Source organism: Exophiala xenobiotica (genome assembly GCF_000835505.1).
Source record: "Exophiala xenobiotica strain CBS 118157 unplaced genomic scaffold supercont1.3, whole genome shotgun sequence".
NCBI lineage: Eukaryota > Fungi > Ascomycota > Eurotiomycetes > Chaetothyriales > Herpotrichiellaceae > Exophiala > Exophiala xenobiotica.
Window position 1 is genome coordinate 4,437,905 of NW_013562492.1, and position 25,657 is coordinate 4,463,561.

The window sequence follows — 25,657 nt, forward strand, 5'->3', positions numbered from 1 at the left end:
TACAATAACATATGGTAGCTTTCTATTTAGTGCCTTTCATGCAAGGCTGTCCGGAGGGCGGTCAGGCAGCATTCTATTGGCTCCAGTGGTGGGCAAACTACGTACGTCTACAAACAAGTAGGTCAATGTTTGACGGAGCAGCAGGCACAGCATTATTTCACAGCGCCTCTTCTCAACTGTCACTTATTGTTCCGACGGTGTGCTGTTAATACACGATCGACTAGATAAATTACATCCGTCTCTCCAGCCTTCATTACGGCGTGGATAGCCATACTCGCTATCACACCTCCCATGCGCCCAATCCTACCCAGTCCGTCACGCACTCTCCTCTCGACATGGCGGCCACACAGGATCAGATCGCTCAAGTGGTCGGAATAACACAAGCAGACGAGGCAGGAGCTAGGATTTTGCTTCGGGTGAGACCATTGAGCAGCCAGAAAAAGAGGAAGCCATGCTGAGGCCGAGACCGCAGAAATTCAACAACGACGTCAATGCGGCTATAAATGCGTACTTCGAAGATCCAGTAGGCTCTCTGAAAGAGCCAGTGAGTCTCCATGATATCCCAGCCATAGGCGTTGCTCATGTTCCGATAGCCACCTGCAAATCAATGGCAGGAGCAGGACAATATTCCATGTAAGCGAAACGCTGGCCGCTCATCATCATATGCTTGAGAGACTGATGTTGACTTGAGCTTTCCGTATAGATGCAGATGACTCTAGTATGGGAGGTATGCCCGCTATGTCACGCCCACCCTCGAGAACAGATCATGGTAGATCGTTCGTGGATCTATCGTATGATCACGCTGAAGGTAGCCATCTGCTCAAGTCGATTGATGCTTCCATTTGCTGATACAGTGGCAGCTTTTGCATCAGATGCAAAGACTCTGAGAGAACAAGAAGAAATGAACGATCCAGCGATCCAACGTGCAATGGCAGAATCCCTGCAGCAAAACTTACCAGCGCAAGAGAACGGAGTGACCAGCACAGGGGCGCATTTTGGTCCTGCAAAACGAGAGTACTATGAGCCCTCCAGCTGGGCTCTCACCACATTCTCCACGGCGCGTGAGATCATCGATCACCCACCCCCTTCGAAACGGCGCCGCATCGACGACGAGCCAGCTTTTCTACGCGGTCCAAAGGAAACAGACTACCTTGCTCCAATGTTGACCATCTACCACAGCATACCTCTGGCTCGCGAAGCTATGCTTATGCCCAGTCTCAAGATCCATGCCTACGGCCATGAAAACAGCTGGTGGTCAGGGACAACGGATGAAAACGTCAAGGCCCTGTCGACGGACAGCACTCTGCGCATCGACCGAGACGAATGCAATGTACTTGCAGAGGTCCAGTGTTTGATGGCCTTCCTCGATAGAACGAATCGTGCTTATGGCAGTGTCGATGCGCTGGCCGATCTCCAAAAGGTTCGCAGAAGTAAAGACAGTTCGTCATTCCTTCGTGTGATGCAGGCGTGGAGCACAGCAGCACTCCGACAGGACCCGAGCGAACAGTTGACGCAGGTCTTCACCTCTACCGCTGTGAAAGACGATGGCTCTGGGAACAACCGACAGGAGGAAAACATGGTATGCGTGGAGCCATTCATCAACCCTGCTCTAGGTCAGACACTAGTAGATATTCTCGACACTACCGTCTGGGATGATGAGAGGGGAAACATTGACGACGTCTGGATTGATCATGCTGCTGAGATCTTTACCATACGCATCCGCGATCCTAATCCGGGCAAAGCCGGGCTCAACTTAAGCCTGGATCCTGTATGGTACCCGGACCGCTATATGCATGAGTGCAGAGAAGCGACCATGCAAATAAGAAAGCAATTGCAACATCTACGCCGGGACATCGAGCAGTGTACGGCCATCCAGCGGCGGTGCGACATTGCCAAAGTGCCTGATAACAGGGTCCTGATGACGCGAGAGGTACTTGACGCAGCTGCTAAAGCTTCAGCTGGAGTGATTGGGAAAACATCGATCTCTCATGGACTATATGATGGTCAAGGAGCCATATCAGAAGATGCTGTGAGTGCGGCTGATGTTGAGGAAGTCCGCCAAGAACTGCAAAGTATCCTTCGGCGCATCGAGCAGAAGTCGCAACAATTGGAACAGAGGAAAGCTGGACTACGGCTCACGATGCGCAAGATCGCTTCACAGCTGACGCAGCCTACTCCGGAGAGCCCTAATCTTCCGCGCCGCAAATATACCTTGCAGGGCGTGTCGACGAAGACCAACATCACTTATGTCCGCCGGCCGAGCCAAGACCTGCTGCATCTGGATGACGAGGAGTCTAGCTCCGAGGATCCAGAGAGTCAGTGGTGGAAAATGGCATGGTTGCAAGACGAGGATGCCAATGCAGCACCGGTTGCAGGACCTATCACGCGAGAACAAGCGGAGGCAGGGCAAAACAATCCTTTGGGTCCTAGTGCCGCGGCTGGTGACGGTTCACGACCATACACAGTCCTCAAAATTACCGAGAAGGAGGTTCTTGAAGCTGTGAGAAGCGAACATCAGTCCGTGCTCCTCGTATACGCCAATGAGAACGCAATGAGGTTCAAAGGAAGTGAACTCAGCCTTCCACTCAGGCGTTTCGTGGAACGCGACAATCAGGCTTTCTCTGAGGAGTTACGAGAAGAAGAAGGCACACCAATTGATCAATCTGTTGACGTCGAGGCTGAGACGGAGTTCGAGGACGTGCCTTTGATTGATCAAACTGGATCGAGCAGCTCCGTCCGTGAATTCACCCCGAAGTCGACCTCGAGTCCAGGTGTACGTGATGAAGACGGACAGCCTTCGCCGAAACGAGCGAAAGAAGGTAACGGCTCCCACTCAGAGTTGCCGCCGTCATATGAAGACAGTGTGGGCAAACCCGAGATGCAGGAGCGGAAGGTAAACAAGATTGGCTTATACGCCGAACAGATGCTTCAGAAGTATGGGGGCGATGTTGCTTGGGGAGCTGAAGGAAAAGTCGATAGAGGAGAAGACCTCATGCATATCGAGCACTCGGGATAGCAATTGTCGAAGGGTGGGTTACACAATTGGCGGGAATGCCCATAATCCGGGTTTCAGCTGCATTCTCACGGAAATCCTCTTGCTGTTACACAGCAGACCGTTGAGGGCAGCCGCCGACTTTCCAGAAATTCCAGGTTGACAGACAATCTACTACTGAAAGACCAGTGACACATGCAGCTTTCGCGCAGGCACTCGTTCAAAAATACAAATTTCTCTCACGTCGGAGTGAGGCTAGTTATACGAGTAAAGTGCATTGCGAGGTGCAGTCGTGCAAATGCCGGCTGCCTTGCAGACCCATTGAACATCGTCCGGCAGCGCTGAATGGTCCAGGCTGGTACGGAGGACTGACGAGTGCGGATATGCAGGCGCCGGGGTGGAAATGCCAGGCTTCGAGTGCGATGTAGTGGCTGCAGGGCCCTTGCGCCCAGCTTCGACGGAGGGAGAATGAGTGCTTCGAATGCACACTTCTTTTCTCTGCCCACATGCACTGATGCGCGTGGCATGGTTGATCCGATTCTGTTGCGCCAGTCGCTTTGTGACACCCTCAATATCGGGTCACTTGATGGATCTCGAAAGCGGACGGTGAACCGGCCAAGCGTCATGAATGCTCTTTCTGGGCTCGAAACCCGCTACGCTGCCCCCTTATAGGCTCCAGTCCTGCGTATCTTTTGTCCCCCGGACCGTAAGGCTAGCGACGCCTGAAAGTCAGGAGGCCAATGGCGATCATCCCAGTCGAAGCATTTGGCTAAGGCAGAGCGAGCCCCGGCCTGTCACGGAACTGCAGGTGCATGTCCCGACAACCTATCAGCGGCTGAGACAAGGCCAGCTGCCGTTGACAAGACGCAGCCCAGAAAGAGGGGCGTACCCTGCCGTTCCAGGTACCGAAACCACCAGTGATGGACGACGCGTCTCCCACTCAGCCATGAGGATAACGACTCAGGACCGCACCTTACGAGTCAACAGTGTTCTCCTGGTACGGCTATCACTGGACCAGCAAGCCGGGACAGAACGATCATCACGAGATAAGTATGCTCCAGGATCAGAGATCCAGAGGCAAAGGTGATGATTCAGACTTGTGGAAGTCCCGCACCCCCTCGGACGCAAGCGAATGTCCTCGCCCAGCGTTTGCGAGGGCTTCTGAGCCAATCGTATCCGGCCCGTGTGTGCTAGACCACAGAAATGGCGACAAAGCATAATCAATAAGGTACTCAAGGGGATTGACTGTACTCGTAGCAATGCTTATAGTCTGCGGAGTCGCCTTCGCCATGATTTGTGGCTGTGAATCAAAAATACGGAGTATCTGATATGAAGTCGGCATGGCCGGAGCAGCGTTTCCAGCGATCTACACAGTACACTTCGTGAGCCGTGCTGCCACAGATTAAGGGGATGAAAAAGTCCTTTCAGTGGACTTGCCCCAGGATGTGAGTATGCCTGGTGGACAGACAGACCCGGATTTCCAGCATGAATATCGGACGGACGTGTACGGATACACGAAGCGCCATTGTCCAAGGACTGAGGATGGAAAGCATGCCTCGAAGCCCTGCAGCAGCGAAAGCAAGGATATGCCGTTGTCGCTTTGGGCTAGGGAATGCTCTAAGCCTCTAGGTCGGATGTTGAGGCTGCTGAGCGATAGATTGTGGGCTCCACTGGCCTCTTCAAAGCCTAGGACGACGACGTTCCCAGGCTTATCATGCTAGGGCACTCCGAAGTCCCCATAAATCAAAGGCCACCGTGATGCTTCTGAATGGTCAACGGTGACAACCCTCCTTCTTTGAAGTATCCCAATGAATTCCAGAGGGCAAACGAGTCACCACTAGTTGTTAATCGAATACATAAGCCCTATTCGACTGGCTCTATTGTGCAACCATTAGTGCCACACCTTGTCCGGAGACTAAGAACAACTGTCATCCAGATTCAGGCCCACGGCTTTGGCGAGGAGAGGATGAGAAGGCACCTCCCGTGAGGGCTTCGTGGCCCTGCTCTGCGACTTTTCAGGCGCACGATGTGTATCTTATCTCCCAGTCACCATACCATAGTACACCTCGAGCTGAGAGGCTGGCAGTCAAGACGAGGTTCCTCCAGGCCTTTCCCCAGAATTTAGCGAACAGAATTCGGGCATAACACGATTGTGCTACCAGACACGGTACCAGCGTGTATTTCTGGTCCAAACTCACCAGCATCCGTGCCCGGAAAAGGACGAGTGAGACCTTTCAGTTTGCCATACATAGTACTCCGTACTCTCTTTCGGTCCACATCCAAGACGACTGAGGTTTGGATTTATCAATCCAAAGAGATACAGCAGCCTACAACTTGATCTCCTTCAGCATAGCTGTACTCAGTGTACTTTCTCTTTGATTGTTGCCATCTGCCACTATCCTTGCGGCGTCTCGTCCTTTGTTCGCGATGCTGAAGATCATCGTCTAAAGCCGAACGATCCCATGTGTCCCATAGTGAGCAGCCGTATCCACTGATCAACCTCCGCGTTTGTCTCTGCCATAATCCATTCGCATCCATTATTATTGTGTGACCAGGTGCTGCAAACCAATATCAGGTCCGAACCCCTCTCCCGGCTACCAACAGTCTTTCTGACATGCAGCCTATTTAGCCCTGGCCGTTCCACTCTCCACCACCCGCTGGCCGCTCGATCGCGATTTGTACTTTGGCCCTGTCCACCATCATCCACCCTGCTCCTCCAGCTTGGTGCTCGGGCCCGTTCTGCAAGCCACAGCGGTGCCGGATTGGCACGATTGTTCATCCTGGCGAATTGCCAAACACGGGCCCAGGCTGGCTTATCGCAGCTATCGACTGGGCCACTCGACGCCGCCAAAATATTCCCCGTCTCTTCAATCGCTATCCCACCTCCGCGACTTTCGACTTTCCTCAGCCTCTGTCAGGTCTTGGTTTCCCTTTGCGCTGTTGCTGAAGGCTTGTTCCCGTTCCATTTCTCTCGTTCTTTCCACACCTTCGAGCTCCTCATTCTACAGCCCTTCAAGTCACACTCACCCTCACGCGACGCCAAATTCATCGTGGCCATTTGTCTGGCCCTCATCTTTTCAGATCAGTCGCGCTATCCCATTGGCGACCCGGAGCAGATTCGACCCTGTGTGGATCCCACTATCAGTGAGGATCACTTTCAGGAACGTGAGCGCATCCCTTTTGGAATGATAACGTCTTCAAGAATCCAACAGAAATCCGTCAGCACTTCAAGTACTGTTTCAGGTGATTGTTTTCACTCGCGATCGTGATCTCGGGACACCTGGTGTCACATCCGACAACCGTTAACTCGCCACGAATGAGTAATATGGTCGTTGAGGATTCGACTCTGTCCATCACGGTGCCGCCAAATCGAGCGCCCTGAAGCGTGATCAGCGACAACTCATTTCTCTTCGCTTCTCTCTGTTATCAGCTACCTTGGCTCAAGCAAGCACTCTTCGGCTCCTGCCACGACCTGAAACGCTATCGCGACCGAGTCCTGCTTGAGCCCGTCTCGTGTCTGAAGCTGTGATAGGCGAAATCAACTTTGGTTGTTTCCTTGCACTCTAGGTATGAGCGCAATCGCTTTCAGCCCTCCAGATAATCGGCTACACACCATTTTGTCGGACCCGCATACCATGCTATCACATCCCGCTGGTTTCGAAGCTGCGTCGTCCGAGCGACGCATGTCGACCGCCAATGAAGGCCTCATGGCCCTTCCCACAGTCATGTTGCGCCGTCTGCCTAAGAATACGACTCCTGAGGCGGTGAGGACTATGTTGCTCTTCGCCAAAGACCTCCAAGACACCGAGATCATCCCCAACGAGTACGACGAGGATGCTGGGTTTGCCACAGGAATCGCGCGTTTTGGTTCCATGACAGGCGCATCCGAGGCGCAAGCAATGCTGGATGGCAAATCCAACACTGCTGGGCAGGCGAAGATGATTGTGAACATCATCTCGAATCGCTCCATGGCTTCAATGGCCCGGCGAAATACTATAGACCCTATGGCGGGCCGGAAGGTCGCACAATCAATATCGCCGCCGCCTGCCAGCGCTCAGAAATCTTCCCGATTCAACGGCACTTTCCAAGCGCTGGACAAGACATCACCTCCCCCAGTTGGCTCACCGCCAGACTATCAGTCTTCCGATTCCGGGCCGCAGTTACAAAGTATCTTTTCTCCTCAATCGCCAATGGCAAACGCATTACCGGATCGCTCGCGGGTGAGCGGAAAGACAGTCATTGATGAAGACGGAGGGGATGACGATACTCGCGAATTACTGAAAGACCCTTTGGCGTACATGCATAGCTCCTCCATGGTCAACGCAGGAAGAAAGTCCACCAACAACCGAGCTCCTACCGCGGCATTTCAATCGCTCTCCCTTAATACGAACATGACCGGTGCATCCTCCAATGGCTATGCGTCACCGCGATCCGCCCTGCAGGCTCGAACACCTCATTCCCAATTTTCGCCGGTGATGAATACCAACGGACAGTACGGCGTATCAAACCCTCCTTATATACGGCACAACTATCCACCGGTCAATCCGGCCGACCAGAACCCGCCGTGCAACACCTTGTATGTAGGCAACTTGCCTATAGACACATCTGAGGATGAACTGAAAGCCATGTTTTCGAAACAGAGAGGATACAAGCGTCTTTGTTTCCGGACGAAACAAAACGGGCCCATGTGTTTTGTCGAGTTCGAAGACATCTCGTTCGCTACCAAGGCGCTGAACGAGTTATATGGTGCTCAACTACACAACAGTGTCAAAGGTGGCATCCGATTGAGCTTCTCGAAGAATCCACTGGGTGTCCGGTCAGGACAACCTGGAAGCCCCAACCCTGCAACACCTCTCAGTGCCACGGGGCCCATGAATTTGGGTGGATTTGGCGGCATGGCCCTTGGGTCATTTACCACCGCAAATGGGCCACCGCCAGGACTCTCGGCGCCTCCAGGCTTGAATATGACCTCGAATGGGGTCAATGGGGTCGCGGCTCCTCCGCCATTCGTCAATCAGGGGTTTCCTGTCGGATCTGGTGCTGTGTCGAACCTCCGAGCCCTGGGTATGAACAACAGTCCGGCGAACCAGAACATGGGCGGCATGTACGCTGATTATATGCTTGGTCGGTAGGAGACATGTAGATGTTGGCGAGCAAGGTTTGCTGGCGGTCGGCGCAGGTGGGATGGAAGGGCATTCAATGCGTGGCAGAGCCATTGCGCACCAAAAGGTCTCTCCCTTCGATGGCAGAGGAGTGTATTTGGGGATTTGATTTGAACCTTGGATGGGCGTTGCGCTGATGCATTGCATCGAGTCCTTTCTTTGAACTTTTGGTCACGAGATTCCCCTTTCAGCGGACAGCGAGCGAGCAATCAGGCAGGGCAGGCAAGCAAGCGACATGGCGTTTTATTGATACATCCAGACCAATAGTGTCAAGGGCTCGGATGGTTGGGAAAGCATGACTACGGGCAGGAACATTTGTCGAACACCGTCATTATCGAGGATTTTTCAGCATGGGGCTTTTTCATATTGTCGTGTTTGGAGGCATAACTGGGGTCCTATATACACCGTTGCTTTCTGCTAGCATGACGGCATGCATTCTTTTCACGTGTAGTTATGATTCAGGTGTGAAACAAGGGTCTTGATAATGGGAAGGAAGGATTTTCTGGAAGCATGGGCATTCCAGTTTCCAGGTGGATCACCTAGAGACAATACGAGATATCCCAGGTACTTAGGAAATACGACCTCAGAGCAATCGATTGAGGGACGGGTGGACCAGGCCGCATGCATGCTGTGACTGTCGGTCGTTTGGTTGTGAAAACTGATGACGGTCTCTGGAATCTGGATTGAAAATGGGTAGCAGAGAAGCAGACCAGCGATACCCTTCCTTGGGTGGTTGGTCGATAGGTAGCATTCATGTTGTTTCTGAGTGGAACAACGGCTCGTTCAGTGTCTTTGCCGCTTGCACAAACCTTGGTTGAGCCAGTCGTGCAGGACAAAGACCTTGAACATGTGTTTGCAGCAGTCAGTAAGAAGCCTGCAGCTGATTTGCGGCAGCGAGAATGAGAGGCGGCACCCAATGACCACCAATCTCGCTCCGGGTCGGTATCCTGTCTGGGTGCAGTGAGCGGCAAGGCATGGTCATCAGTGTGGCACGCGTTCAAGGGTATGGCATGTTGAACAGGACTACGGAGTAAGGTACTGTAAGGTTGGCATCTGCCACTGTGTCTTGTGTCGGAAGCAACCTTTTATTTTGTTGTTGCTTCCTGGCGCGATCGATGGATGGCGATGGTTTATGGTTCGTGGTTCGTATTTCATGGTTCATGGTTCATGCATGCCTTGTAGTTGCATAATTTCCTTCTGGCTGTTTACCTTACGTGAACCCTGATCGTTCGCTCATTCCACCTCAATGCCCGACAACAATCACTTTTCCCGAGGTGGTCGTCTTTCGTCCAGCTTTGGATCCGATGGAAAATCAACTTGGAGATGCCCTTATCTAGAACTCGGTCGCTGTTCCGAAGTTTGAGCGCCGGTAACGTCCACTCCGACGCAAACACCAGTCCCAAGGCCTTCAGCGGCAGCGCCAACGCCAGCACCAAATCTAGTGACCACGAAGGCAACGCCAGTAGCAACCTTCTAGGCTCGACCTTCAGCTTCACTCTGCCAACATTGTCATCGCTTGCGAATATCACCAGTCGGCGACGGAGCAGAGCGAAGTCGACAGGCAAGCGGAGAAGAGAGGGCAACGATACGGATACCCATCGCCCGGAAAGCAGAGATCGAGCCTGGCCAAGGGAGCGACTGGAGCCCAACTCCAGTGGCGAGGAAAGCCAATGCTCCCCCAGAGAACAATCGTCCAATGGCAAAGACGATGCCCATTTGAAAGTCCCATCAGTGCCATCCGGTCCAGCACGAGCACGAACACCAGTACCAGCACCAGCACCAGCCACAGCTCCTCTTCACCCTCCCACTCCTCCTCCTCTCGTCCCAACCGAGCCTGAGCCTGCGCCGGCGCCTGAACCCACTTCATTTTCCGCGAATCCATCTCAACTTGATATACCTGCAAACACCACGAGCATCAACACCACGGTATCTACCGGTGGTGCCGTCAACATTTCCACCCTGAATCCTTCGTCCACTCGACGTCCTCCCTCTACTGCCACCACAAATCCTCCCCTCCTCGTCGTTCAGCACCCTTCTACTCCGAACGTCCCGACTCTTCCATCTCCATCTCCATCATGCCCTCGATATGATTCCCCCGAAGCAATGCAGAGAAAGATCTGGGTGAAGCGGCCCGGCGCTTCCCCCACCAGAGTAGAGGTTGCTGAAGATGATCTGGTGGACAATGTTCGCGATGTCATTCTACAAAAATATGCCAATTCTCTCGGCCGAAGTATCGATGCTCCCGACATTACGCTAAAAATCATCAATCGTGAGCAAGGCAATAAAGTTGTGCCGTCGGAACGAGCTTTAGGACCTGAAGAACCCATTGGTATCACCTTGGATACATACTATCCCGGAGGACAGACTGTCGACGAAGCCTTGATCATCGAAGTGGCTACTGTACGCCGGACGCCACGACCATCCCCTCGAAGCGGAAACCACCAAATCTCCTACTACTACCAGGATCACTACCGCCCTCCTGACGATGCTCGAGAATATTTCCCCCCTATGCCCCTGCACTCTCCTCATCTCTCCAATGTACCGCACCCAGGTGCCGTCCAACATTCCATGTCCGTCTTGACGACTGGTCAGCTACCGCCTTTGCCTAGTCCTGGATCACATGGAAGAAGACATCCCAGACCAAAGTATGGCCGGCAACATACCAGCAGCCCGACGATCTTGCATACCGTGCAGCCCAATGGGCAAGTCCTTGGTTCGTTGATCTAGTCTTTCGGAGGAGAATATACTGATATGGACAGAGCCCAAATCGCAGATGAATGGCACCATTCCCACAGCTCCGCCTCTTCCCACTTCTCCGACGCTGGGTGACCACAAACCCTCGATAAGCCCTCCGAACCGGGTATCATCCCCCCTCCCTGGACAAAAGCAAAGGAAAAGGAAGAACCCCGTCACAAACCGTTCAGCCAATGGTGATCCTCCTCCGCCTTCGACCAAACCCGCATCGGCAGCTTTGTTGGATGGTACTGTGCCACCCATTAATGTGTTGCTGGTGGAGGACAACGTCATCAACCTGAAATTGCTGGAAGCTTTCATGAAAAGGCTCAAAGTGAGGTGGCAGTCTGCGATGAACGGGAAAGAGGCTGTGGCTATGTGGAGGAAGGGCGGGTTTCATCTCGTCTTGATGGATATCCAGCTACCAGTCATGAACGGTCTGGAAGCTACAAAAGAGATCCGACGGCTTGAAGCTGTCAATGGAATTGGCGTATTCGGTGGCAGTCCCATTGAGACTCATCCAAAAGCACCCACCACGAACGGAGCTCCCGAAGAAGCTGACGCTTTACATGATCGAAATTTGTTCAAGAGTCCGGTCATTATTGTAGCACTGACCGCGAGCAGTCTACAGAGTGACAGGCATGAAGCATTGGCCGCAGGGTGTAATGACTTCTTGACCAAGGTGAGCATATCACTCTCTCCCCCCGCAAGTCAGGCTAACGTGTGGAACAGCCCGTCAATTTTGTATGGATGGAGCGTAAAGTCACGGAATGGGGATGCATGCAAGCGTTGATCGACTTTGATGGATGGAGAAAATGGAAGCAGTACGCCCAGGAGAAAGCTCAAGAAGATCCAGCCAAGAAGGCCGCTGAAGAGAAGGAGGAGAAAGCGAAAGCTAAAGCTGCCCTCAAAGCTATGTTTTCCCGACCTCCACCTGGCACGAAGAAGGATAGCGAGGAAAGTCTGGATTCCCCAGGCACAGCAGATGGTGTCACTACCCCAGCGCCAAATGGCCCGTCAAAGAAAGCCGTCAGTCCTAGTTCGAGTGGTGGGGGAGTTCCGTCGAGAGGCCCAAAGACTAATCGAAATATTGTCAATGGTGGGAGAGGGAGCCTGGAGAGCATGGCTGAAGAGCATGGAGAGGGTTCATGACAGCAATTCACAGTGGCACATCGAAGAAAGACATGATCGGTACTGGACACCTCAACAACACGGTTCCACAGGATGGAGAAGCGCCTCTGCAAGGACGGCGATTGTGTTGGGTGCGTGATAGATGTGGCTCCCGAGGACGAGAAGTGGCTTTGTCGTCTTGTGTTTCTGGTTTGGGGCATTGCAGCGAGCATTCTATCGGGCGTCGAACACACACCTGGGAATATTATGTGGGCTGGCTTCATTTCCTATGTGTATGGGGACAGCCGAATGTACTTTTTCAGGATGTCGAGGAAACGACATCTATTGGTTCTTGGAGCGGAGGATTCACACAGTTGCTGTGTCGCGCGACACTTGAGAATAATTTGCAAGAAATGCCGGAGCATATCCATCCGCTTTCGACGTCCCTATTGATCATGCAAAGCCTCACTTATCTTTGCTCCATATCCAGGCGGCGTCGCAGAGCTGGAACGACCACGCTGTGCTCTACGGAGGCAGCGGCTGTGAGTGTGTCCAGCAGTGAGTGTGGGCGATACAGTACTGTAATCACAAGGCTGCAGTCGCCATGCCGCTTTTACATGACGTCGGTCGTTTTCTAACTTGCCATGCCAACTTGCCCATCACCAATGCGCTGTCTCTTGCAGATGATCACGACCTTGCTCCTCGTCTCATGACACAATCTTCCTCCTTGATATCCTCACACAAGCAGCCCGGCATGTCGGCCAAAATAGCCAGAACCATAGCCCGGCAGAAAGAAAAGTAGGCCGGCCTCTCTTCTTGCAAGTGGTGGACTGGACGAACAACTGGACTCGGCCGTTCATTTTTAACTCCTCAAGCGCCGTCGTTCTGTTGAAAAGTCATTGACTGACCTGTCTCCATCAGAATCGCCGAAGGAAACTTCTACGAAGCACACCAACAACTGAGGGTGATCACATCGCGGTACCTTAAGTCCTCCGACTACACGTCTGCCTGCGACGTATTGTATAATGGTGCGCTACTCCTGCTCCGGGCGGGTCAAGGTGGCTCAGGCGGCGATCTCGCAATGATGCTGTTGAACGAGGTGTATAACAAGGGCGAGTTCGCGTGTAACGACGAGAACAAGAAGAGATTGTTTGAAATCCTGCATGCATTCCCGCAAGACGAGCCGACCAGGAAGAGATTCATCACAGAGACCGTCGGCTGGTCGGGAAGGTTTGGTGAGCTGGACAGAGGGGATCCAGAAGTGCAAGACCAGGTTGGGCGGGTTTTCGCCAACGGTACGTATAAAAAGCCCCCTCGTGGTGATCGTCGGTCTCGATGGGAGATCGAGCTTGGTGTCAGGACTAGACCATCTATCCTTGGTCGGCCCCAACCCGCTCGTGGAAGACGGAGAACGCTCAGATCAAGACCTTGGTTGGTTATGCAGGAATACCATACTGATTTCGAGAACAGAAGGCGAAGTCTACGACGCTGAACGACACCTCATTCTCGGAACATCCTCATCCGCTCCAGTCCTTGCGTCACTACACTACAACTGGTACACCCTCGACCAGCCGCATTTGGCAGGGATATACGCGTCTCGCTCTGTGCTGCCCTACTTGCTCGTCGGGAACCTCGCATCCGCGAATGCCGCCCTGAGCACCTTCACGTCACACTTGACAACGTCCAACCCGCATTTGCTCGCAATGTCGCAACCAATCGAGTCGAGCAAATCCGGACTCAGTCTGCGAATATTCCCGAGCATTCCCTTGCTGAATTTCTTGTCCTTGCTTCTGTTGGCCGCGCAAAAGGGCGATGCGGGCCTATTTAGGCAACTGTGTAAGTATTACGCCCCGCATTTGAAGGATGCCGAGACCTTGTGGAGCGATGCTCTCAGTAATATTGGCGAGGTGTGGTTTGGGATCAGGATGCCCAGACAAGGTGGGAACCCCCTGTTTGATATGATGGGGAGTATGTTGTTTGGAGGCGGTGGCGGCGGGCAAGGAGGGCAAGGCAGGGGAGGGACGCCGAGGTCGAATACGCCGAAACCTGTGACGGGTGGGAAGAGGGAAATTGAGAAGCCGCCGACCATGGATCTGGATTGATGGAGGGGAACGTGATCAGCACCCTGGGTGTGAAGTCTCTGGCATATCTCGGGCAACGCCTGGCTTGGAGGACATGGGCTCGTCTAGGGACGGGTACGTTTCCGGTGTACGGCTGAGTTATGGACCAGGATACGAAGCGGAAAGACACAGCTTATGCATGGGCCTTGCTGAATGGATTGGAGAGCAATACAAGCTTGTTTCCCAGGTCATAAAAGAACGTCTGTTCGAGTGCTTGGCTCTGTTCGTTATCGTCGCAGCGACCCATGGAATTCTACAAAGTTCACATGCGAGACTATTTGCCAGACGCCATCAGAATGCTAGTAGCACCCGAGTAGAGGCTGCTATTTTGATTCAACAGGCATCCAACCTTATTTTAGTATCTGAAGCCATGAGATGAAGACTGGCACTTGCTAGTACCTCGTCAGATTCGAAGTATGCCGGGCGAGCCTAGCTTGACGGGAGTGACTGGCTCTCTTCCAATTTTCTGGATATTTCAAGGTCCATGGGCTTTCAACTCTGCGAATAGCCGACTTGCAGCACTTTGACCAAGGGTATAGTGAGTCTTTCATCGCGATAATGCTGGTTAAAATGACAATGCTGATTAAAATGCAGGATTGGCCGGCCCAGAACCAAGACCGAGATCGTAGAGGCTGAACCCGTCGAGAGAGTCCTGAAATATCCAGTCCAGGTCCTCAGAGCCCAGGTCCATCGGGTAAGGGGTTTCGGGTGCCAAGGTGGGCGGTAAGAGTCCTGGGCCGGCCTCAAACCCTTTCTCTGCTGAATGAGTTCGATAGCCAGGTTGCTGCTCTGGAGGTACAAGACTGCCGTTGCCGTGTGCGGTGCCAAACTGTTGGGGAGGAGCGGCGGCAACGGATGATGACGATGTCGCCGGGCCTGCCCCTGCTAAGGTGCCCATGCCCCATTTCGGGTCCGGGTCGAAAAGGTGACCAGTGAGTCTGGTCATCAAGCTGACGAAAAGTCGAAGGATCCAACCCGCCACCGGCCAGGACTTTGCTAGTTCGCTCAAGGCCAGCATGCATTGACGAGCACGCGTTTCGGCAAGCTGGCTATGGATAGCACTCTTGCGCCGCACCATGATGGCGTGCATCCCGCACGCGGCGAACAGAGCAGGAGCCCTATGGAACGATTTTAGGTCAGTCGGCTTGCCCTTTCTTTTTCGCAAGACGCGCCCGTGATGGTGATGATGATGAAGAAGAGGAGGAGGAGGAGGAGGAGAAAACTCACAAATGCACCTGGGCCTGTCTCAGTGTGCCAGAGGTCAGCAAGTCCTCAGCGATCCGTGTCATTCCGTCGGCGGCCGATCTGGCAATCGCATCGTACTGGATCTCTTCGTCCGTTTCGACCATGACTCGACTGGGCCGGAATAGAAGAATCTGACAAGTCCTTGTGCGAGCAATTGATTTGAGTAAAAGGAGCCGCAAAAAAAAGTATTGGGTGAGGTGTGTTGGACTCACTGGTAATTCGCATGTAGCATGCAGGCCCAAAATCCTGCTCCACCTGCCTCATCGATGTCCTGGAGGAGCATTTCGGGGGGTAAATTCTTTTTCCAACGACTCAAATCGTCGCCGATGAGTTTGGCATCCAGAAGAGTGTTGTGGCTGTGAGGGGTGTATCTAGTTAAAATGATGCGGCCAACTGCTCCCAGTACGAGTGGTTAGTCATTGTGATGAATAAGGGCGTGGGCGTGGGCGGAGTGTAGCGCCACTCACAAATTTTGGCGAGTTTCGACATTGCTATAGGGTATTGAGCATGATGTCTTTCCTGCGAGATCATGATCTTCGAGGCGGGCGCCATGTCCAAATTGAAATCTGCTTCACAAAGCTCCTCGACATCACATTCTTGATCATGGATGCGAACAGGGCGGCCCAAAGCTGCAGCAGCGTGTCGATCGCGAGTCTATAGGTTATTTGTTAGCTGAGTGTTTTTAACCGCCGTGAGTTTCAATGGAGGTAGGGATTACGTAGATGGACCAAAATATCCTTTTCCACAGCGACCGTTGTCGTGCATCAATACCAGATCGCGCTGTCCTAGAGTACGGTCAGAGATGGGCGTCGTAGGGGAGGAAGTCCGAAGAATTGGAAACTGAAAGATGCTTACGACCGATGCATTCCCAGAGTTTGTGCCAGGCTGATTGCACAGCCTACCCAGTGCCAAGTGTCTTTTTGATCCTCTGGGCCTTGCCACCAAAATCCCAGGAGGAACAAGACCGCGGCAAGGATGACTTTGTCTTTTTCGTAGTCTGCATCGTACAGCCCCTTTGCTCGTAGATAGAAGACTCGCCTCGCCTGGTACCTATCGGTAAAGCCGACGCGGTCAAGGAGATCGTCGTCGCAAATGCTGACCGCAATAAAGTAGATTGTTTGCAGGACCAGAAGTGACGCTTCGTTACGGTCGTACAAGGTAACGAAGAGTCGCCGGTCGAAGACGGGCCAAGCCGGATGGAAGTATTTGAAGAAGACGGCGACCAGTTCGTCACTGAGTTCTTTGGTCGGAGTTGTGAATGCGCCTTGGGCCTGCAAGAAGACCTCTTCATGTTGCTGGAAGCATGGCGCAGGGTCATCTTCCCGGCGGTCAAGTCTGTCGGCGACAGAGACAGGAATGGGATAGTGATTTCTGATGTCACTGCTACAACCTGAAGGACTGCAGACGGTCTTGACGACAAACGCCAAGGTAAATGTTTCGCCGAGGTAGAGCATCCGGGATTGCTCGCGGATGTCGGACGGACTGTCGTGGATGGGCTGGACCTCTGCCATGCGGGCGAACAGCATTTCAGGGCCATCCACTGAGTCGGTTCTCTTTGCCGACTCCACTGTGGATATGGGAGACGTCGTTGGCGGCGGCGGCGGCTGCTGCTGCTGTTGCAACACCTCCGCATGGGTCGAGGTCGAAGTCAGCGCGTTGGGCATCCACTGCACAGGAGACTCCTCCAGGGCAATACTGGCAGAGGCACTATCGACGTATTCTCGCGTAGAGATGTCGACGTGTTCTCTTGGCGCCGTAGGTTTTGCTGCAGTACTACTTGCACCTTCTGAGCGTTTGGCGCCACCATTTTGGCCATTTCGAGTTCGCGGGTACCTGGCGTGGAAATTGTTTCATCAGCCCAGTTGGCTTCTGGCGCGGATGTACTCCGCAGAAGGGAAAAGGAAAAGGAAAAGAGACGGACCTTCCTCTGCGGGATTCGATCAGCTCGCAAGGCTTCTGACGGACCCTGCAATGCCAGCATGGCTGCGAGTCTGCGACATCGCATTTGACTCGTCGCTCGTTACAAGACTTGCAGGCTATCTTGGCTCTGCGAAATTGCCTCGGCGTTCGAGGCGACCGAGACTGGGTTTCAGCGCTCGCCATTGTCGGTGGTAATTGCCACGGGTAGACTCAAGTAGAAAGGTGCTGTTGCACGAAGCTGTTCGGGAGTGTAGAATGTAAGACTTGCTTCCAAGATGGATCCTGACAACCGGCGACTCTGGCATCAGGTTTCTCGAAAAGGTACCTAGCTAGGTACTTGGTCGTGTTCCCCGCATCTGCACTCTCCCCCAATCGGCCGTTATGGACCGAGGACTAAAATGGATCCCCTCCTGTGCGTGATGTTCGGGATTTCACTGGTTCCTTTTTGTGGCTGAGGAAATATGACTCCGGCCCTCGGAGTGCGGCTCCACTCCACACAAAACCCCAATGCGGTCTCCCCGCACCAAGGAGCAGTCACGTGAAAAGCCTAGTGTGGAATAGCGTCTCACGCTACCGGAGAGTATCCACCGATGGCCACTATCGACAACCTACTCGGTACTGAATATCTCGATGAATCCTGGAGAAATGGAGGACTTCCTTTGATTCCTGAAAATGCCCAGCCTCTCCAGGAATCCTATTGCCGCGCAGATCGGTGATCTAGTGTGATATCCACTGCGCTACCCTGTAGATTCTCATAGCCACGGTCTGCGGTGCGTTCCCAAAATCTGGATTCGGGGTCTGCCAGCTGATCCTCGGTTCCGGGATCCTGTCACCTAGATCTGCTACCGTGGGCTGCCTGAGTGGACTTACAGGCAGCAGTAATAGTATCATCGGAGCCCTCTGTTGATATCGCTTCCGAAGCCTGGGTTTCCTGGTTCAACGAGGCACGTCCGGCTTCTCGAGTCGGCTTCTTACTTTTGTCGTTCGCGCCCCACTGCACCCGTAAATGCTAGGGACTGACTTGGTAAGAAACAACATTTCCAGAGCCTAACCAGCAGTATGCGTTAGATGACTCGATCCGGGGGAACGGCACACACGGAGAGCTTTGAATGAGTCTTGCAGCGGAATCTCTGATTTGATGAAGTTGTTGGATTGGCAAGAGGCATAGAGGTAATCACTCTCCTATTGTCTCTCACTATTGGACTGGTTTAACGAATCGCAACCGACAAGTTTCACGATAATGCCGGAAGTCACAGACACAAGCAGCAAAGCAGTGACGAGGCGCTTCGACGACCACCTGTCCTCAACGGGCAACCCCAGATCTTACTCCACGTCAGACCCAAGGCTTGGGGAGTCCTCGCCAAGTTCGAGTCATCATGATTGGTGCAGGCGCATCCAGACTCGATCTGGAGCATCAGATAGAAAAGCTTATGAAGCACGTTACTACTAGTACTCATGTTGTTATGAGAAACCCTCCGAGGTTAGAGGTACATGGCTTGAGAGTAGATATCCAGGGTGTGCCTGCGACATGCCTTCTCACAATTATCAAGTTACGACACTCCCGTGGCTCGGTTGGTGCGGTCCACCGAGGTTATATTTATATCGGCTTTGTACTCCGTAGCAAAACAGTTATAACAAAAATTGTTCCCTTCCTCCGGTCAGACCATCTAGCAGCAACTCGTCTTCGACCAATTCTATAGCACAACCCACGTCAACATGGCTCCCAAATTTGAACAGGTCTTTGCGATGAGAGGGTATATGTCCAAAGAAAACACTGTCAACCTCAAGGCTATCAAAGGCGGGCCGGTTCGAGTCGTCGTCCCGATTACCCATGGATTCATCAAAGGCTCTGGGTTGGACGCTGAAATTCTACCTGGTGGTGGTGATTGGATTTTGGTAAGTCAACAATATTTTGAAGTACCGGACGGCCTGATTGAGTGCTATTCTTCCTTCACACAGTTGGATACCTCCACGGGTGTGGCCCATCTAGATGTCCGCACACAGGCCCGAACTTCCGATGGTCATGAGCTCTATGTCCATTACCATGGCGTCCTGAAAATCGATGAGGCCGCCAACAAAGTGCTGGCGTGGAGTCCCGACGCCAAAACAACCAAATCCGGGGACCACGAATGGTTCTCGGCTCCGATCATCGAGACAAGCGACCCCAAATTCAAATGGGTTGAGACAAGTCTGTGGGTTGGTCAGGGACATTGGGTGGCCGATGAGACTGGCTTTGCAGTCGAATACGAGATCTACAAGGTGGTCAACTAGATTAGTAGGAGGTCTGCTCCTCGTATCAAATGCAGTAATGCACAGACAGATGAACCAATAGCTCGGGTGCCGATGATCCAAGATCCACTAGTAGCATCCCATGGGTGTCCCATATATTGTAATTAATGCACATGACCAGCCCAGTTCGAAAGAAACCGACGGCTTCTTCACTGAACCTCGGGGACTCGACATTGGACTTCGACCCACATTACCAAGAAAAGCCCCTTTCTCTACCCCGATTGCCCAGAGTCCCCAGAATTGCGGAGACCCGTACCGAGGCTGCAGGAGCGTGCAGGAGGTATATCATGCACGATCATGTCAACATAAGGCTACGGCTACGCGCCATTCTTAAAAACGCATTTCCCGTCTTCCAAAACAAACTCTTCAACTGCCTCTTGACCTTTGACAGAAGACTGAAGTTCTACATTCCCTCAGTTTCCTCATCCTTCTGCAAACATGGCGAGGGCCGAAGTCGTGCAGGATGCGCATAGTCGCAAGATTACAATGTTCAACCTTGCTGTACGTGTGAAGTGCTCTGCCTCAATCGTGACTACACGTCTGTTTACGTTCAACTGACTCAAGTCTCTAGATTGTCTTAGCATTGTGCCTTGGTAGCCTGACATACGGATACACATTCAGTATTGTGTCGACCACCCTGGGCCAGCCTTCATGGTTCTTGTACTTCGATTTGACCCAAGACCCCACCGACGCGGCTCGATATGCTTACACCAACCGCATTATCGGAGGCATGAATGCTTGCTTTTCCGGGGGTGGCTTCTTGGGTGCCATCTTTGTTGGATGGTCCTGCGATTATCTAGGCCGCAAGAAAACGCTCCTCGTCGGGACACCGATTGCCATCCTCGGTGGAGCGCTGCAAGGAGGTGCAGTCAACATCGCCATGTTCTTGGTTGGCCGATTGCTTGGAGGCTTCGCGGTTGGTAAGAGCGCGCCTTTTCCGGATTTTGCGTCACGTAGTTCGTCTGGCTAACGGAAAACAGGAATCTTGGTGGTTCTCGTACCATTGTTTCAATCAGAGATTGCGCCGCCAGCGACTCGGGGCTTCTTGGTCTCTCAGCATGGTAAGCACATCGAAAACAGCATGGCATGGCCAATAGCCCGTGCAGAACTAACATTCTCGCAGGTGTCGTCCTTGTCTTAGGATACTCTCTGGCCGCGTGGGTTGGAGTGGCCTGCTATTTCTCGTCCAATCCGGCTTTCCAGTGGCGGTTCCCTCTCATCGTTCAAGTCATCTGGCCCTTGGCGATGTTGATCCTGACTCCTTTCCTGCCGGAGTCCCCTCGTTGGCGTACGTTATACAAGTCCAAAAAGCAGAAACAAACCACTAACGGACACTAGTTTTGTTCAAAGACCGGCCTTCTGAAGCCTGGAAAGTCGTCTCCAAGCTTCACGGAAGTACCGATGAGGCAGATGACTCTACAATTGCATCGTTTGCTCGGGAAGAATTCTACCAGATGACCCATCAGGTCCAAGCCGACAAAGAGATGGCTGCGGGCGAGTCGCTCATGACCTTGTTCAGGAAGCCATCCTATCGCAAACGTATGATTTGCGCCTTTTTGACCATGTTCGGAGCCGAATCCACTGGTATCCTCGTCATCTATAGTATGCTTCTCTTCTTACCCCTGACCCTTTGCCCAGGTGGAGGTTTACCATTTGCTAATTCTCATGCTCAGATTACTCCGTTCTACTCTATCAGGGTCTTGGATTCAAAGGCAGTATTCCACTTGTCCTGGCCGCCGCGTACGTCACTGTCGCCTGCATTGGTAACTATATCAACTCGATGATCATTGATCGTATCGGTCGAAAAGCATGTCTCGGTGAGTTTGGCGGACAAAAATAATCCCCTTGATTTCTACGTCACTAACGGTTGCAAATAGTAATTGGATTCAGCGGCTGTCTCGTGACTCTCTGCTTCGAGGCAGCCTTGAGCGCCGAATACATCGGGACCTCCAATAACGCTGGCCTCAGCGCTGGTGTGTTCTTTCTCTTCCTGTACATCACATTGTAAGTCTTCCTTCTTTCGACCCAAGGGGATCCCCGAACACAAGAAATTCTGACTTGTTGCCCTAGCTACGGCTGCTGCATTGATGCCACAACATATGTGTACTGCTCAGAGATCTTCCCAACTCACATCCGATCTCGAGGCCTTGCATTCTCTTTGGCCGTTCTGTTCCTTTCGACAATCGCTTACCTCGAGGCCGCACCAACCGCATTTGCACAAGTCGGCTGGAAGTACTATCTCCTCTTCATCATTCTCACAGCAATCCACCTGCCTCTCATAATCTGGTACTTCCCAGAAACAAAGGGCCTCTCGCTCGAGGAGGTTGGCGAAAGGTTCGGAGACGAAGTGGTTGTTCATCTTACGGATCTCACGGAGGCGGAACGTCGCGAGCTTGATGAGAAGATCAGAGCCGAGAAGGGAGGTTCTGTTGCCGCCCACGTTGAGTCAAACGTGGACGAGAAGTCGGTCTGAATTGCACGGCCTGCATGAATGAATACTAGTACCTAGGGTATCAGCCCCCGGGTCAAACTGCTACTGGTGGAGGGGATGGAAGGGGCAGCTACTAGTCGTGAAGCTTGCATCTGTTTGAGTATCAAGTTAATGTGCGTCGGTCGTGGGCTAGCCGTAGCTTGTCTACTGTGTATGTGTATGTGTATATTCATCGAAACACGCTTGAGAGCATTTACCGCAACCAACTCCTTCAGTCGTGATGTTTCCTTGAAAACTTGACACATACGCACACAAACACTGGCAACGGCAACGGCGAGCATCCCCACCCATTATGGTAATTCAGCTTCCAGTACGGCACAGCGTAGGTTCGGTGCTGGCATCAGTCAGTGGCCACCTGTTCTCCGGTCGAAAAGGGTTTGTCATCATCATTTTCGCATTTCGTTTCGACCTCGCCTATATGCTCTCCACTGGGATGCTCCAGACGAACCAAAGCTCTTTCCGACCTCGGGTATAAGCCTCCGGACCTCATTTGTGGAGAGTATGAGGGGCCGATGATGGGGTCAAGCCGATTTCTTTGAAATGTGGCTACCGGAAAGGGAAGCACGAGTCGAAGCTATATAATCCCCTGATGAATGCTTTAACCTCCCCTGGGAATCGTAGAAGCACCAATCGACACCTACCAAGTTATATACTGTACACCCAGGTCGACCCAACCTTTATTACGAGTAAAACTAGAAAGCCGCTCGACAAATACAGTATGCCGAACACCAAAACGATCCGTGTGCCGCATCTTTTCGGCACCGATGCGGCGTACCAGATGCCTCGAAAGTACGACGCGAGCAAGCCGACATGCGTGCTCGTCAACAGTTTCACCATGACGTCGGATCTATATGCGGCCCAATACAAGAACGAGGCGCTCCTCGATGCCATGAACATCATTGCCATCGAGCCTCTAGGCCACGGCCAGACGAGAACAAGCACCGACACCTTCACTTACTGGGACACGGCCATCATGATCCTCCAGGTGCTTGATGCGTTGGACATCAAAGGCAAAGTGTTCGCGCTGGGCACGAGCCAAGGCGGATGGATCGTGGTCCGACTGGCTCTTCTTCAGCCGCACCGGATCGCCGGCATCATCCCTCTCGGGACCAGTATGGACTTTGAGAGCGAGCGGTCACGCAAGCTGGGCAACTTTGATTGCCTGAGCACCCTGGCCGGACCCATCAAGGAGCTCGAGTCGACGGAGCCGACGCCGGACTTCGTCGTTTCACAGGAATTCCGAGACTTCCCCATCTACGTCGGATTCGGGAAGGGGGTCGACCAGAAGACGGTCGACTTTTGGAACGAAGAATTGAAGAAGAACTACAGTGGGGATGCAGGACGGAAACGCTTGAAGGAAGTAACCATCAATTTGAGAGACCGCGATGGGCTCCACAATAGGCTCTATGATGTACGATGCCCGGTCCTCTGGCTGCATGGTACCGAAGATCCTGCGTACTGTGTGCCGAATGCAGAGGACGAAATCAAGATGTTTGTCAATTCGCCCGAAGCCAGATTACAGGTTGTGGAAGGAGGCCAACATTACCTCAGTGCTAGTCATCCGGAAGTCGTTGACAAAGCATTGATGGACTTCGTGGCCAAATATAGTTAAATGTACCAGCTGGCACACTGGGGCTCCAAGGGACATCTGGAGTATGGGGACAGTGGCCTTGTTCGAAAGCAGGCAAGTGAAGTGCAATGAAAGGAAATGCAAAGCGAAGCGAAGCGAAGCGAAGGATGACACAGCAAGACAGGACAGAGGAGACAACTGCAAAGGCAATGGCTTCGCTGCTTCAACTCTCGTGAACTCTCAACACCATCATGGGCCCAACGAACCGAACCAGACCAGGTCCGTGATGTCCACTGGTAGCATTATACATTATATGTTATACATCATGGTCCTCATCTCTGTGCTGTGTCGACCATATCATGTCCATATCGTTATGGAATGTGTAATCGTATCGAGGAAGTCATCCTGTGCTCTGACTGCGCCTCCCACGCGAGCGAAAGCTTTTCTTACGAAGATCGTTAATCGTTCTGACATTCCGTCTTCTGACAGAGCGGGTTGGCTCTACTCCGCTCCGCTGTTTGGTGTGCTTCTTTCGTTGGTCGTACACCTTTCGTTCCATTTGGTATCCTTACGCCCATTCGCCTTGTCGCAAGTGATGTCTCTGCCCAAGTCATGATTCGTGATTCATATGGATGTCCTTTGCCGTCGCTGCAGAACATGTAATTTCCATGCCATTGCACATGATGAGTCGGATGAACCGGATGAATCGCATTAGTCGTTCGAGTCGTGAATCGTGAGCCTCGTGGCTACACACCGGGTCCAGTGTTGCTCTGTCACAACCCCTTTCTTGCATCCAAGCAGAAAGCGGAAATCAAACTGATGCCGTACAGTAGGGCAAGAATACCCATCCAGCACACCAGCGACTCTGATTGTGAGCCGCATCTTTGCCTCACTCATATCCAACGTCGCCGGCACTCCCGAATCCCATTGAATCGCCAAACATCCATGCCTCGTCCTCAGCACGCGCCACTTCTTCCCGGAGCTTCGTCATAAGCAAGCTTAGCAGTTCGTCCTTCTCCGCATTTAGCTCATCTTCATCCCGGTCTCGACCCATATACACTGGAGGCGAACGCGTATGAGAGTGTGAATGATCATCCTTATCGTCGTTGTGCCCGCCTGGATCAATCTCGACATCTGGACTCGAATCATGACGCAGCTTGAGTTTCGTCCGGTGGCCACGTTGGCCGACTCGTGTATGCATGTGCATAAGCTGTGTATCCGGCATTCTGACCGAGGCTGAGGCTGACGCTTTTCGCTGTAGTCGCGCACGGTGCCTTGCTAGTTTTTCTCTTACATCGCGGTCAAAAATCTCGCGCTCTTCGCGCTCTTGGTCGGCCTCAGCGGCTGCGAGGTCGGCGTAATCCGCAGCCCCACCGACACTGGGAGAATGGGAATATGTATTTCTTTGTGCGCCATAGCCACCATCTCGTCCTTCTCCTGCGCCTGTGAGGTCTCCGATCTGTGCTTCATCGTCCGAATCTGTGAGCCTCAAGCGGCCGGGGAGGATGGGAATGTGAGGGAGGACAGGGCGGCCGGTGAGCGGATTAACTGCTATGATTGAGGCATTGGGGAAGAGTGCTGCGCTTGAGCGCGGCGAGAGAGGGCGGTTTGGAGAGATTGTAGGGTCATAGGTGGTATCTTCGAAAGCACCGGGGGTTGGGGATGCCCGTGGTCGGAGGAGAGGGTGGGAGAACAGTGGGTTGTTGGGAGGAGATCGGTTCGTGTCGGCGTTGAAGGGAGATGATCGTGCGGGAGAAGGCGAGAGCGACGGTGTGGACACGCTGCGCTGATGTATGCGACCTGGATGTGGGTGTGGATGTGGATGTGGTTGGGATTGGGATTGTGGTTCCTGCTCCATATCACCTGGGGCTGGGTGGCGCGTTATATGCCCTGAGAAGAGGTTGCGACGGACCGATGGCGATAAATCAGGGCCGAGGCGAGACGGCGGCATATTGCCGTCGTAGTCGGTGGTATTTGATTCAGAGGATGGACAGTTTGGGATCGTGAGTCGGGAAAGAATAAACA

General features: G+C 52.9%; 9 protein-coding genes across 12 annotated transcripts; 7 read left to right on the forward strand and 2 right to left on the reverse strand.

The window, feature by feature from the left end:
- Window positions 1-146: 146 nt before the first annotated feature.
- Window positions 147-3,178, forward strand: PV05_05906. Of its 4 annotated transcripts, XM_013462479.1 has the most exons (5): window positions 147-416; window positions 473-544; window positions 594-633; window positions 704-808; window positions 861-3,178. In XM_013462479.1, exons 1-5 carry the CDS (start codon window positions 336-338, stop codon window positions 3,014-3,016), a joined length of 2,454 nt encoding a protein of 817 aa, XP_013317933.1. In that variant the 5' UTR covers window positions 147-335; the 3' UTR covers window positions 3,017-3,178. The 4 variants fall into 4 exon arrangements, with proteins under 4 accessions (XP_013317933.1, XP_013317934.1, XP_013317935.1 ...); XM_013462480.1 differs by having other exon boundaries at window positions 147-544; window positions 692-808; XM_013462481.1 differs by having other exon boundaries at window positions 147-544.
- A 2,721-nt stretch (window positions 3,179-5,899) lies between these two features.
- On the forward strand, window positions 5,900-8,901 carry PV05_05907 (uncharacterized protein). The gene has a single exon (XM_013462483.1). The coding sequence runs from the start codon at window positions 6,562-6,564 to the stop codon at window positions 8,122-8,124; it is 1,563 nt and encodes a 520-aa protein (XP_013317937.1). The 5' UTR covers window positions 5,900-6,561; the 3' UTR covers window positions 8,125-8,901.
- Window positions 8,902-9,477: 576 nt separating this feature from the next.
- Window positions 9,478-12,511, forward strand: PV05_05908 (uncharacterized protein; the record flags this gene model as incomplete). The annotated part of the gene is made up of 3 exons (XM_013462484.1): window positions 9,478-10,867; window positions 10,914-11,569; window positions 11,620-12,511. 3 exons carry the CDS (start codon window positions 9,478-9,480, stop codon window positions 12,037-12,039), a joined length of 2,466 nt encoding a protein of 821 aa, XP_013317938.1. The 3' UTR covers window positions 12,040-12,511.
- A 90-nt stretch (window positions 12,512-12,601) lies between these two features.
- PV05_05909 (uncharacterized protein) lies at window positions 12,602-14,436 on the forward strand (the record flags this gene model as incomplete). The annotated part of the gene is made up of 3 exons (XM_013462485.1): window positions 12,602-12,795; window positions 12,919-13,292; window positions 13,468-14,436. The coding sequence occupies 3 exons, from the start codon at window positions 12,602-12,604 to the stop codon at window positions 14,097-14,099; spliced, it is 1,200 nt and encodes a 399-aa protein (XP_013317939.1). The 3' UTR covers window positions 14,100-14,436.
- Window positions 14,311-17,628, reverse strand: PV05_05910 (uncharacterized protein). The gene is made up of 7 exons (XM_013462486.1): window positions 17,284-17,628; window positions 16,218-17,195; window positions 16,081-16,147; window positions 15,830-16,016; window positions 15,575-15,755; window positions 15,345-15,503; window positions 14,311-15,235 (listed from the first exon to the last, which is right to left on the reverse strand). Exons 1-7 carry the CDS (start codon window positions 17,463-17,465, stop codon window positions 14,701-14,703), a joined length of 2,289 nt encoding a protein of 762 aa, XP_013317940.1. The 5' UTR covers window positions 17,466-17,628; the 3' UTR covers window positions 14,311-14,700.
- A 1,370-nt stretch (window positions 17,629-18,998) lies between these two features.
- On the forward strand, window positions 18,999-19,553 carry PV05_05911 (uncharacterized protein; the record flags this gene model as incomplete). The annotated part of the gene is made up of 2 exons (XM_013462487.1): window positions 18,999-19,178; window positions 19,242-19,553. 2 exons carry the CDS (start codon window positions 18,999-19,001, stop codon window positions 19,551-19,553), a joined length of 492 nt encoding a protein of 163 aa, XP_013317941.1.
- Window positions 19,554-20,009: 456 nt separating this feature from the next.
- Window positions 20,010-22,044, forward strand: PV05_05912 (uncharacterized protein; the record flags this gene model as incomplete). The annotated part of the gene is made up of 8 exons (XM_013462488.1): window positions 20,010-20,072; window positions 20,143-20,491; window positions 20,552-20,632; window positions 20,695-20,859; window positions 20,910-21,173; window positions 21,245-21,388; window positions 21,449-21,575; window positions 21,642-22,044. 8 exons carry the CDS (start codon window positions 20,010-20,012, stop codon window positions 22,042-22,044), a joined length of 1,596 nt encoding a protein of 531 aa, XP_013317942.1.
- A 310-nt stretch (window positions 22,045-22,354) lies between these two features.
- Window positions 22,355-23,674, forward strand: PV05_05913 (uncharacterized protein; the record flags this gene model as incomplete). The annotated part of the gene is made up of 2 exons (XM_013462489.1): window positions 22,355-22,531; window positions 22,727-23,674. 2 exons carry the CDS (start codon window positions 22,355-22,357, stop codon window positions 23,672-23,674), a joined length of 1,125 nt encoding a protein of 374 aa, XP_013317943.1.
- Window positions 23,675-23,891: 217 nt separating this feature from the next.
- PV05_05914 (uncharacterized protein) lies at window positions 23,892-25,600 on the reverse strand. Its single transcript, XM_013462490.1, has one exon. It carries the CDS (start codon window positions 25,581-25,583, stop codon window positions 24,522-24,524), a length of 1,062 nt encoding a protein of 353 aa, XP_013317944.1. The 5' UTR covers window positions 25,584-25,600; the 3' UTR covers window positions 23,892-24,521.
- Between the last annotated feature and the right edge of the window lie 57 nt (window positions 25,601-25,657).

What these genes read in the sequence shown, in the direction of transcription:
- PV05_05907 (XM_013462483.1), top strand. Translation starts at nt 6,562, where the DNA reads ATGAGCGCAATCGCTTTCAGCCCTCCAGATAATCGGCTACACACCATT.
- PV05_05906 (XM_013462479.1), top strand. Translation starts at nt 336, where the DNA reads ATGGCGGCCACACAGGATCAGATCGCTCAAGTGGTCGGAATAACACAA. An exon ending in GAGCTAGGATTTTGCTTCGG is followed by an intron (nt 417 to 472) that starts GTGAGACCATTG and finishes CCGAGACCGCAG; the next exon opens with AAATTCAACAACGACGTCAA. An exon ending in GGAGCAGGACAATATTCCAT is followed by an intron (nt 634 to 703) that starts GTAAGCGAAACG and finishes CTTTCCGTATAG; the next exon opens with ATGCAGATGACTCTAGTATG.
- PV05_05914 (XM_013462490.1), bottom strand. Translation starts at nt 25,583, where the DNA reads ATGCCGCCGTCTCGCCTCGGCCCTGATTTATCGCCATCGGTCCGTCGC.
- PV05_05910 (XM_013462486.1), bottom strand. Translation starts at nt 17,465, where the DNA reads ATGGCGAGCGCTGAAACCCAGTCTCGGTCGCCTCGAACGCCGAGGCAA. An exon ending in GGATATTTTGGTCCATCTAC is followed by an intron (nt 16,017 to 16,080) that starts GTAATCCCTACC and finishes AATAACCTATAG; the next exon opens with ACTCGCGATCGACACGCTGC. An exon ending in ATGCTACATGCGAATTACCA is followed by an intron (nt 15,504 to 15,574) that starts GTGAGTCCAACA and finishes TGCTCGCACAAG; the next exon opens with GACTTGTCAGATTCTTCTAT.